General features: G+C 44.2%; 1 protein-coding gene across 6 annotated transcripts in view; it reads left to right on the top strand.

Moving 5' to 3' along the window:
- KCNIP4 (potassium voltage-gated channel interacting protein 4) overlaps window positions 1–13374 on the top strand; it is a 567010-nt gene that overhangs the window by 516409 nt on the left and 37227 nt on the right. For all 6 annotated transcript variants that reach the window (XM_083161413.1, XM_083161412.1, XM_083161408.1 and 3 more), the window contains one exon: window positions 1650–1720. In XM_083161413.1, coding sequence (XP_083017539.1) covers window positions 1650–1720 — 71 coding nt within the window. The remainder of the gene's footprint in view (window positions 1–1649; window positions 1721–13374) is intronic.

The raw sequence follows: 13374 nt of genomic DNA on the forward strand, positions 1-13374 counted from the left end.
CACAATCGCGTCATTTGACCTACGGACCCCCCTGCCAGGTGGGTGTTCACTGGTGATTGAGGGAAATTTGGAGGGTTGCCCCCTTTCTAGGGATGGCCATCATTGCTATCGATGGTTGCCATCGATGGCAATGTTCCGTGTCCCGGCACTTCGAAAAAAAAAAAAAGCAAATCATCGTTTTGCTATTCCATCGATGGAGGAAAACATCTTGTTCTCCCCATCGATGGCATACGTATTTGACATCGGCCATGAACCATCGATGATTTCAAATCATCGATGGTCGATGGCCACCCCTACCCCTTTCTGGGGGTCGGGAGGGGGACCCGATTTCCGGGACCCTCCCGGCCATTCCAGGAGGGTAGGCAACCCTGATTTATGCTGGCCACACATCAGACCAACTTTTCTCCAACCCTCCAACTAGTTGCTTGGATGGAATAAAAATACGGTACTGGATGGGAGCAGTGCAGGTGCAAGGCACCGGAGCGCCCCAGACGGGGGCGCTGTACAGGAGGGGAGGGACGGGACGTGCCGGGGGGGACGCTGTGGTGCTCACCCGCCGTGTCATTTCCCGGGGGTGGCGTGGGGGTATAGGAGGTGCCACTCACTGCTGTGCTGGTTCCTTCTTCTGCTGCTGCGGCTGTTGGGTAAAGCCGTCCCTAGTCCCTGCTGCAGCCGCTGACTGCCTAGAGCTGCTGCACTGTTCCCCACTGATGCCAATGGTGAGGGGCGGGCGGCAGCCGGGACCAGAGTCTCACCACCAGCGGTAGCAGCGCTAGGCAGCCATCGCCAGCAGCAGGGACCAGGGATGGTTTTTAGAATGGTGCTGGGAAACTAGAGATAGCTATTCCCAGCACCAGCTGCTGCCACAATAATATTTGATTTAAATGTAGGGCTGAAGAGGCTCCCTCCAGTAGCCGCCACCCTAGGCAGCTGCCTAAAGCTGCCTAGTGGTAGCACCGGCCCTGGATGGGAGCAAATGTGCTCACAAACCCAGGAAAATGGACAAAAACATTCAGTCAACTTGTTTAAATCAAACAGATTCAACTACAGTACCGTGTCTGAGCGACAGTTTTTGTCTTTTTCCAGATTTTGGGAGCAAATTTCTGAAGTAAATATTACATTTGCTCCCATCCAGTACCATATTTTTATTCCATCCAAGCAACTAGTTGGATGGTTGGATGAAAGTTGGTCTGATGTGTGGCCAGCATAACTGTCTGTTGACTAATGCATGGTGTGATAGAAAATAATGCCCAAATTTACAACTGTGTTGATGTTTTCTCACCTCGTTTCATGTCTTACACCCAGTGACTTAACCCTTTGAGTGTCAACATTTTGATGTGCAAAATATCCACTAAAAATGACAGCGTCTCTCACAATTGTTATATAAATTCAAATAAACAATGTTAAAATAAATTATATTATAAGGTAAACATTACGGGTCATGATGAATAAAAAATGTTTGCTTGGCAATTTCCACACCTATTTTGGCACGCAATGGGTTAAACAAATATGTTTAGCAAATATTTCCAAAATATGTATGATATCATTTTATAGTCCAATTTTTAGAATACAAATTTTTTGACTTGCACTTAAATGAAACATGGCCATAAAATGTATACTAATGCCAGATATCTTTATTTTGTTTGTAGATACTTCAACATACGCACACTTTCTGTTTAATGCCTTCGACACAGACCACAATGGATCTGTGAGTTTCGAGGTAGGTTGTATCCGATGTTACACATATAGCGGCAGTGGGCCTGATTCAGAAGGGAATGCAATGCCGACATCTGCGCAGCTGGCCAATGTTATTTCTACTGTGCATGCATCTGACTAGCACTCTGAATGTGCCACAGTGGTCATGTGACTGCGGCCATCAGTGGCGTAACTATAAATTTTGCTCCCCCCTGCCCAAAAAAGTTTGTCCCCCCCCCCATCCTCCCGGGCTCCTCTCCAGTGTGTTTCCCCAGCGTGTGACGTGATGATGTCACACGCATAACTGAGAAGCTGAAGCAGAAGAGAGGCAGAGAGACCAGCAGACACTGCTGCTTCCTCTGGCTCCGACGCATCCCAGGCCACCCCAGCACACCCATCCTCCCGCCCATCCTGTACACAGTAGCCAATAGCCGGCTCTGTGTACAGTCAATTGAATCAGTGGGGATTTTACATCTGTCATGGCCACACCCGCGCTACGGCTGACTTGCCTTCAGTGCTCAGCCAGTGGACAGCGGCAGGTAGCAGTATTTCAATGCGTCAAGCGGGTGCCGGCGCCTACACAGACCCCACTGCCACTTGCTCCCCCAAGCGGCAGCTGGAGCTGCCTTACAGTAGTTACGCCACTGGCGGCCATAGTGTGGATTAGGACAGGCAGGCAGTGGCTGTGGTCATGGAAGGGGAGGGGCTACTAAAAGCAGCCTTCTCAGTACAACCAAGCAGCTGAACTGAGAAGTCTATGGTGGAAATCTAATATATAATTATGTATTCTCATACACAGCAGCAACCGGCGTAGATGCAGCAGTGACAGGCATAGACATAGCAGCGATGGTCGTTGCCTCCTCCCCTGAATCCGGCCCAGTGTTAGAAAAAGAGGACATGTCACCTTAATGTGCTTTTTTTTTGTTGCATGAATAATAAATCTCTTGTCCCTACCCCTCCTTGTAGTCCCTCAGGATCTCCCCTGAGTAAAGGTAGCACACCTGACACGGCGAATAGACAAAGTGCCCAGCTCTATACAATACTTACCCACGTCCTCTTCTTTCAGTTACTGGTGCCCTGATCCTGGGAACTCTCTGGCCTCTGAACAACCCAAATTAAAACCTCACTAAAATTGTGTTCTAACCACAACATTATCAGCTTGAGGTCCTCCTCTCATTCTGAAGGTAAATGTTAGGCCTGCAATAAAGCTTTGCAGGTTACCATTGTAAAATTTACATTATGAGTTACAGTAACAAAGCCCCATTAGGGTCATAAGAGAGCCGCAGATCTGCGCTGTGATTTTCTAATGCTAAGAAGAGTTGGGGCTTTGTTAAGGTTGCCCTGCATTGCCGCCACACCACCTACACAGTCATTAAAACTAGCCACAAACCTTAAGGTGTATACACACTGGTCGTTTTTGGCCAGCGTGTAGGCACAGCAATGATGGGGAAAATCGCTGGGCTGAAAATTGCTCAGTGCATACACTCTGAGCGTTTTTCAACCATCTAACAAATTTTCACAGGGTTAAACGGCTTTCTATAGCAGGACGATATGGAAAATCGTCCGCCCCATCGTTCATCTGTTGGTATCACCAGCAGATGAGCAGTGGCCATCCGCGATGATGCGGGAACGTGCATCAGCGCTCACCGCTGCCCCGTACACACTGGGCGGCTTTTGAGCTGAAAGCAGCTCAAACGGCAAAACTGGGCTGCTTTCAGCTCAAAGTCGAGCAGTGTGTATGGGCCTTTAGTGTGTTTTACTAGCAGGAAGTACAGTGAATGGAGCAGAGAACATACATACAGTAGATTGCACATTCACATTAGTCAACCCACAAGTAGGCATGGGGGCATTTCATTTCAAACTTGTTTTTTTTGCATTGTGCTAGTGTCAGATTTGATGCCAGTGGATATACAGCCTAATACTCGAGGGATACCTACAGGGGCATTACTAGATATTTGTAAGCCAAATATCACCATTGTGTATACTAACCAATGGTGTTAAAGATATATAACTGATGTACCTTACACAGGGAAGATGTGGAACCCTCAGTATAGGGCCCATAGCAGCTGCACCTATGGTAGACACCTACACATGCAGGACAAGAGGAGGGATGTTGGAGGAACTAGTAAGGAAAACTCTTCAGAATCTGAGCCACTGCCGGCCAGGAGCTCCGACTGACAGAAGAGGAATCAGTGTTGGAGAAGTGCAGGGATGACACTTTCCCAGTGTACATATTGTATCTCCTGGTGAAAGTTTAAGGGGATATGGTTCAGTAACCAAACACTATGGGCGGTATTCAATGAGCCTGATTCGCCATGTTTTTATGGCGAATTTGTGCTGTTTGGCGAATTTTTGACTAAAACGGTGAATCACCCTATTCAATGACCAGATGGCGAATACATTTGAAGGTTTTTTTCGCCATGATTCACCGAGTAGCAATCGCTATCTTTTTATGGTGAAGTGGAATGTGAACTTTTAAAATAAAGTGTTTTGTTTTTTACATTTGGTGTAAAAAAATCAGGAATTTTATTCTGAGGAGGGGCATGCTATTTTTATTCATGTGCTGTAAGCACATGAATATATATATATATATATATATATATATATATATATATATATATATATTTTTTTTTATATTTTTATTATGAAGTTTTTCAAAATAACAAAATAACATCCGGTATAAATAGATCAATCGTATATATATCGAGTATGAGTACAGAGGCAAGTAGAAATCACATATCCATTTCCTATACAATCAATTGCATTATATCTCTAGTCAACATTATTTAAATTTCAAGATTCTGAAGATCCTTACCACGGTAATTTGAACGGATTTAAATGGAGTTAAATAAAAGATTATATTGTGTATCACCCTCCTATCTAGGACGTCTTCTCTGGGGGTTACTGATGTTGATTCGTGGCATGTACTCTGTGCTTATCTAAGACTAAAACACAAACCTAATATACCAGACATGGGGGGGGGGGACAAAACACAACCACAAGACGAAAGACTAGACACATAAGGGTAGAATTAGGTATAGTTTACTTTGTCTTTTATTCAAAGGGGCAAGGGGAAGGGAGGAGTACATTCCTTGTAAACCAGTAACAAGGAAGGTGGGGGGGGAGGGGGGGGAGAATAGAGCATTGGTTACTAATATATTGAGTAATTCTGTTGGGCATATTTGTTTTCTAGAAGATAATAATGGTATAGGGAGTTATATAGTTGCAATCCAATAACACAGTGAAAAGTTATATTAATTTTATTTGCGGGTCAAGTCTGGTCAGGGGGTTCTACATGAGTTCCAGATTAAGAATTGGGGTGGGATAATTGCTAAGGTTAGCCTCTTGTAAGAGTTTGTAGCACTGACCCTAAATTTTATATATAGTTAACTGAATCTATAGGCTAAGAGCTTAAAATTCCAATGATCAAATACCCATATTGCACTAAAGATTAAGTAAGACAACATAAACATATATTATTTAAACACTTACAAACAGAGAGGTAATATTTGATCTTGCAATGTCCTCAAGGGAGTCAATGTAAAAAGACCATTTTGCCAAGAATTTGACTGATCCTCGTTTTAAGTCCAATTTCGCGTATTTCCAGTCGAAGAACATAATTTGTGAGAGTTTTTGTTGTAGGTGTGATAACTGGGGAGACGTTTTTTTAGTCCAATGAACCAAGATGCATTTTTTAGCAACCGTGAGGATAACAAAAAGCAGTGAAAAGGCGTTTTTATCTATTCTCTCCATCGGCCATCCTTTGAATGAAAGTCCCATCAATGCTAGAGGTTCCATCGAGAGTTTAATTCCAAATAATTTATATAGAAAGTCCAGAACTTTCCACCAAAAATGCCTGATTTTAAAGCAAGACCACATGCAGTGTGCAAAATCTGCCTCCCCGTATCCACATTTAATACAATTTCCCTGTTCTTCCAGTACCATAAATTTGCGCCTACTAGGTGTGATGTAGGCCCTGTGCAGAGTCAGAATCGCAACCTCTTGGAGGTATGCGGAGTTGAGAGCTTTCAAGGATTGAGAGTGTAATGCAATTATGTCGTCCAAGTGTAATATGCTAGGAATATCAGAGGACCACTTATTTAACAACACTTGCCATTGCTCTGCGACTCTGGTAGAGCTGTTAATAAGGATTTTGTATAAATATTTCACCTTATATGGTTTATTAACCAAGAATCTTAAAAGAGGATCAATAGCAGTTATCTGAGATAGAATTGGGGTGGTATTATCTATCATCTGGTGAACTTTAATGCTTTTAAGAAAATGTCTTAGCTGGTAATATGAAAATAAATGTGTCTGCGGAATATTATAAGTTTCCGCCAGGTACTGAAACGTATATAAGTTGCCTCCTGGATCGAATACCTTGCTGGACAGGTCCAAACCCCTGTCTTGCCATTCAACATAGACTGAACTTAGTAAGGAAGGGGTGAAAGAAGGGTTTCCCCATAAATGGATAAATTGAGAGAGATAAGGATTTCTAGAGGTTTTTCTATTGATCGACATCCACACAGCGTAGGTATCCTTAAATAATATATGTGACCTTATTTTTAAGGGGATTTCTCTAATTTTAGAGTGAATGAGGGCACCTGGGGAGAACGGGTAGAAAGCGGCTCTATCTAGTTCCATGTTTGTATATGTAGATTTGTTTAACATCCATTCTGATACATATCTGAAAAATATAGCTTTGGAGTAGCTGTGTAAGTCGGGAAGCCTAGTCCTCCATTATCCCTGTGGGTAGTCAGTTTAATTTTAGCTATTCTGGGTCTCTTTCCTTGCCAAATGAATCTAGAGAACATGGCTTCTAATTTAGAGATATCCGAGTCTAGTAATTTTATAGAAAGCATCTGCATAGGATAAAAAATTTTTGGAAATATGATGGATTTAATTATTGCTATGCGTCCCAATAAGGATAAAGGCAGTTCTTGCCAAGCAGACAGTTTTGTTGCTATATTACTTATAATTTGAGAAAAATTTAAATGATATAACTTAGATAAATCTGCGCTTATTTGTATGCCTAAATACTTGAAGTGTGATTTGGTAAAGCTGAAAGGAATATCAATGTGATCTAAGGACGATGATCTCGCCCCCCCAGCAGCATGACCTCTGATTTTGACAGGTTCACCTTATATCCAGAGATTTCTCCAAATGAGTCAATCATGTGCAGTAGTGCCGGGATAGAATGGGATGGTTTTGCAATAAAAATCAGGGTGTCGTCGGCAAACAGCGCGACCTTCAGTTCCTCTGATTGGATTTTTATTCCATGAATTAGGGGAGAAGATCTTATTGCTATCGCCAATGGTTCTATCGCCACCGCGAAGAGCAGTGGCGATAGGGGGCAGCCTTGACGGGTGCCTCTACCGAGTTGGAAATATTCCGACAGCAATCCATTGCAAGAAATTGCCGATCTAGGAGAGGTATTAATTGCTTTGATTATCGAAATAAATTGTTGGGGAAAGCCAAAATGCTCCAAAGTTTTATTTATGTGCTTCCATAACACTAAATCGAATGCTTTCTCCGCATCGACTGTCAGTACCATATAGGGGTAGTCATCGTCCTTAGCCACATTGTTAGAGTGATAAATAGCCGCCAAGACTCTACGAACATTAGATGTGGAATGACGGCCTGTGATAAACCCCGTCTGGTCTCTGTGTACAATAGTGGGGATAATCGGCTTCAACCTCTCTGCCAATACTTTTGTAAATATTTTATATTCTGCATTTAGCAGAGAGATCGGCCGATAAGATCCTGCTAGTTTCAAATCTCTGCCTGCCTTCGGTAGGACTTTAATGATTGCATCAGAGAAATATAAAGGCAGCTTCCCTGAAGATCTTATTTAATTGAAACAGTCTGTTAAAGGCTGTGCTATTAGGGGTTCCATTACTTTATAGAATTCATTTGAGTATCCGTCTGGGCCTGGGGCTTTGGCTAGTTTTAAATTTTTAATAACTCCAGATACTTCTTCAACTCTAATTGGAGCTTCCAGCTCGATTCTGTGTTGCTCCGAAATCTTTGGGAAGGGCAGAGAGTCCCAATAGGCTTCTCTCCCGTTCGCTGAATCTAGGGGACCCTGTATAGTGCCTTCTAGTGTGGAGTGCTGGTATGACTCCGGCCGTGAACAGAGCTTCAAGTAGAACTGTCTTAAAATCTCATCTATTTGTTCGTCTGAAGTGGAAACGAGGCCATCCTCCCTCATTAATGGGTGTACCACTGTTTTCTGTCTAGAGCCTCTCATCAAGTTTGTAAGCATGGGGCCTACTTTATTCCCGAATTTTTAAAATTTCGCATAAACATTAAAGAGATATTTGTCTCCCTGTAACCCCAGGTGGTCCTCGAACTGTGATTTAGCTGTCTGATAAGCCTGTCTGCTACTAGGATCCGGATGGGATTTAAAAGCCTGAAAGGTTTCTGTAAGGGTTTTTTGTAAGATTAAATACCTAGATTTTTGTTGTTTTTTCATGCCTGAATTATAAGCAATAATTGCTCCCCTTATGACCGCTTTGGCCGCTTGCCAGTAGTTAGACGGGTTGGAATTCACTCTGTCCACAGGAGAGTTATCTTCAACATATCTATGCCATGTGGATGCCAATTTTTCCTGCAAACCCTTAGTTTGGGATAGGTGGGATGGAAATCTCCAAAATGATTTATTTATGTGTGTCCTAGGTAAATCTAACTCAATTACTACTAGACCATGGTCTGAAAGTACCGGTGGGAATATTTCTGAAAGCTTAACGTAGGGAAAGAAGGGTTCGGCCAGAAAGATAAAATCTATTCTGGACCAGGTCCGGTGGGATAGAGACATACATGTGAATTCTTTATCAATAGGATGAAGAGAGCGCCAAACATCAATCACATTTAGGGCCTTCATAAAATATGGGATCCCTATTTTAGGCGGAGTCGGGATACGTTTAAGGGGCGGGGACCTGTCCAGCAAGGGGGAGGCCATAAGGTTAAAGTCACCACAAATAATCAGCGAAGATGGGTCCAGTGCATGCAATATAGCCATCATTTTTACAAAAAATACCTTTTTGTATTGGTTTGGGGCATATATATTACATATATGTAAACTTTGACCACCAATTTCAAGTTTATTTATCACATAACGACCCTCGGGGGCAGCAGCTGTGGACTCTACCTGGGCTCCCAGAGCTCTTTTGACCAATGTTACCACACCCCTTGATTTTGAATTAAAATGGGCTGATCCTATTATGGTCCAGTCCATCATTTGTAATTTTTTAACCTGTTCAGCCATTAGGTGGGATTCCTGTAGACAAATTAAATTTACTCTCTGTTTGCCCAGGTATGTCAACAACTTGCGTCGCTTAGCGGGTGTATGTATACCCCTGATATTTTATGTTCCAATAATCAGTGACATTGGATAGCTATCTTAGAGTAGGACAAATACCATACCTTTGTTAGCTCTATAGGGGAGAGGGGGAAAGGGGGTTGGGCCACACATAGTGGGGGAACATAAAACACATGGTCTGAGACATACAAACAATTAACATTCATACACATATGAAAAAAAAAAAAGGAGAACCTAGGTAATTTGCAGCAATATATGATGTCAAAAACAATACTTAGACTTCCGGTGAAATTCAACATTAACAAAATGCCTAACTATTAGGCCAGAAAAAGAAAAAGGAAAAGCGGCTGAGCTATGTCGCCAGCCAGCTCCACTTTAGTATATAAAGAATTTAAACTTTTTATCGACATGGATAATAATCTAACACCTCTATTAGCAAGAAACCTCCTAAATAAGGTTTGGACACGTTATCTACTTGAGAAAGATCAACAACAGGAACAATTCAAAACATGCTCTTACTAGGACATCCTCATTTCCCCTGACTTTTTAGATCCATCAAGTATTTGCAGCCCTAAATCATCCTGGCTTTTTCCCTGGTAAATCAGGGAAGTCTTCCTGGCGCTTGATAAGTTTCTGTTTTAACAGAAAGGTTTTGGCGTTTCCAGCATCCAAGAAATCTTGTGGGCCTGAGTCAGTGATTATGCGCAATCTCGCTGGGAAGAGCATATAAAATCTTATATTGGCTTTAATCATTGCTGAGCACACTGGAGTAAATAGCCTTCTGGCCTTAGCCACTTCACTTGAGAAGTCCTGGAAAAGTCTGATTGTGTTACCCTCCCATTTTATTGGGTTTATTTTCCTAGATGCAGCCCATACTGCTTGCTTGTGAAGATAATTTAATATTTTCAGGATCACTATTCTTGGTCTTGTGGGAGTCTGGGATGATATTCCTCCCATCCTGTGAATCCTTTCTATAATTATATCAGTAGATAAAGATTCAAGCTGCAAAAGTGGAAGAAGGGTAGCACGGAAGAATTGCTCTAACTGGGGACCCTTAACAGATTCAGGGATCCCAGAGATCCTAAGATTTTTCCTTTTCCTTCTCATGCGATTCTCTATATTTTCCAGTCTCTCCTCTATCTGGGTGTTTGTCAGAGTCAGAGATTTGACCGTTTTCTGCAGAGAACTGATATCATCCATATTAGTGCTGATTTGTTCTTCAGCTTCATTCAGTCTCTCAGTAACGCGATCAATCTGAGCTGTTATGTCGGATACCACTTTCTGTAACATCGGTGCCATGGAAGCCTGGATCACCGCTAGAAGTTCCCCTTGGCTGAGGTTAGTGGTTGCCAGTGTAATAAGGGGGTCTGGTGTACCTGAATGTTGCCAAGAAGCATCTAGGATCGGCTTCTTGGAGGCTGGGGATCCCTGGGCGTTGTCCACGGCGGCCGCCATGTTCCCTTCTGCCCGGCGCTTATCTTGGTGTTGTGGCAGTGATACAGGGGGCTGCTTCAGGGATGTTTGCGGCTCCAGGGAATGCTCCATGCTCACCTCAGGTCTCCGTGGGGAGCGGGAGCGTGTTCTCGGTGTTGCCGACAGAGTTAGGGAGGTGTAGAGCTGTGCTGGCGATGGAGCTGTAAGGAGACGCTGCCTACTCCCTCATGCCGCACCCAGAAGTCTCCACATGAATATATATTTAATTTTAAAAAAATATATATATATTTTTTTTACACAGCAGCCAGCAGGGGGCGCCGGAGCCGAGCCGCTCATTAGATATTCATATATTCACTGCACCCGATCGTTACATATGCACGATCGGGTGTAGTGAATATACCCGGTCCCCTGCTGGCACCCCCGGGGGGCAGCCTGTGCTGCCTGGCACCCGGGGAGCCCACCTCCCCCCCACATACGCTCTGGGGCAGGCAGAGAGACTTCCATCTCCCTGCCTGCCACCGTCCTCAGGCTCCCTGCAGCGTTCGCCGCAGGAGCTCATATTCGCCGGTCAGGGGCAGCGAGCCCCTGACTCGTTGAATACCGGAGCCGGCGAGGCTCCGGAACGAGGCGAATGTGCAGCGAATCCTAAACAGGATTCGCTGCACCTCGCCGGTATTCACATTGAATACCGCCCTATAGCTATTCATGTAAGTCATATAACAAATAAACACGTCACATACTTAGGCTTGTGATATTTCTCAGATAAGGACTGTCTAGCCAAGCCTGCTTTACATGAAATGTTAATGTGATGGCTGTGTGCATTAGAGCAGGATTGTCACATAGGACATGGGATTGTGTAACCGGAACCAGATTTCACACTAACTTGCTAATTTCACAATTTGCCACTTCCATCTTTGTATGCTTTGCCCATTGGATGCAGTAACTTTACGTGCAATTTTCAGTTCTCTTCCCTTATTATTATTTTGGTTGGGGTTCCTCCCAGGGGTATGCAGTTGGATTGTCTACATCCACTATGCCTGATGTTCTGAATGTCCACGCGTCGATGCGGATGTAGGAGGTTATTCTGGTTGACATGCAAAGCTGTGAAATTCATTCAAACGAAAATCCGAGGGCATTTGAATGGATGTTTTGCATAAACATCCATTCGCAGCTTGTGTGCGGGGAGGAAATCATTCGATGACCGCCGATTTCTACAGCGCTTGCAGATGTAAGACAACTCTGGCGCTCTGTGCGGGAAGCGTGCTGGCAGCTGACAACTGAGAAGTTGTTGCTGGTAATGTCCTCAAAAGAATGACCATTTGCTGGTCGCTTATACCTCAGGACTTTGAGAACCTGCATGATCGGTCTAATCCAGACTCCCAATCCCACCACCACCACCGCCAGAGTGAAATCCCGCCCCCTGTAAGCCAGCAAATTGCTTAGTACGGCTTGTGAAAATATCCCAGGCCTGCGATTAGCTGCAGATCCATTTGTAAGCCGCTGACCATCAAATAATGTCTCCACTTGGTGCAGTCTGTGCGTAGCCCTGAACTTACTCCGCGGCTGCGGTGGAAACAGGCTGATCGAGGCCAGAGCTGACGTCGCACGACTTCCCGTCAAATGCCTGGGCGCGTCTGCGTCTACCTGACACTACCAGAAAACGGCCGGGTACCACCCACAAACACCGGCTTTCTGTCAATCACCTTGTGAATGTGCAGCTGTCAAAAAAATGAGCAGGATATTATCTCAGGAAGGTCTGCATGTGTAGTCTATTGACAATCGGCCACAGCTGTGTGATCAGGTCTGAATTAGGCCCAATGTGTCTCTAGTTTGCAAAGTATGGATTTGTTTTTTCAGAAATTAGGATAACAAGTTGGCAATGACATTCGTGGTCAGGACTGTTATACAGAGCCAGCATTTCTCTGATGTGTTCTGTAGATCAATCACTCATTTCATCTGTCAAGTACATTTGCGCTCCACATGATCGTGTCACCTACAAAGCCTGTCTCCTTCATTCCCTTTGATAGTGACTTTCAATAGATCCCAGTCACCTAGAGATAGAACATGTACACAGTTTTAACAAGTGTTCCTTCTTATTAATTTCGCAGCTTGAGCTTAAATAAGGCAAGTGCTGAGTTTCTTATGTAACTGGACCAAGCAAGCCTCTAATTGCACCCTTCACCCACAAGCCTTAGGAGCTATTAAGGCGCCCAAGGGATTATATTGGTTACCCTTTGTTGTTACCTTTACCATAACTTCCTAGAAATAATTCACGCGGACACCTTATCTAAAAATAAGATTCAGACAACCATGGCATAAGTTTAAAATGGTCAAGTTATTTATTTAGGTGGTATGACCCTTGTTAGTCTATCAAAGGGATGGCCAAGACAGCACTTGAGACCAGCACCAGTCAGAGGTGTATGTCAATGGCAGCGACTGCCTCGCTCCAATCTAACAAACACACCCCTTACGTAAGGTACAGCCTGCACCGTGACGGCTCCCCGCCCCCTCTAAGGTAAGGCGCGGACACCTCAAGGAAGTGCCCACCGTCCCCGCTCATTTCGGGACTCGCCCACCGTCCTGGCAAGGGGGGGGTAATACCGCACGGTGACCACCTGACACCTCACCCGACTGCTGGTCGAGAGCGCCTTCTCGCCGATTTTTAAACTAAATTAAATTTAACCGAATTGTTTGGACAGCCCGAAGGCAATGAGCACCAGAGAGAGGAAAGAAAAGAAGGGAGGGAGGGTGGGAATCCGGATTCCAAGAGGAAGTTCCTCCCCCTAAGCTGGACCCTATATACCCCACTTAAGCTACCTCCCCTCTGGGTGCTGATTGGCCCATAAGCACCACATGCTAACCTGTCTAAGAATTACACACTGCTCTGATGCTGCTTGTGTATCTGCGTTTAACCCCTTAATCCC

Source organism: Crinia signifera, chromosome 1 (assembly GCF_055691185.1).
Source record: "Crinia signifera chromosome 1, ASM5569118v1, whole genome shotgun sequence".
Classification (NCBI taxonomy): Eukaryota; Metazoa; Chordata; class Amphibia; order Anura; family Myobatrachidae; genus Crinia; species Crinia signifera.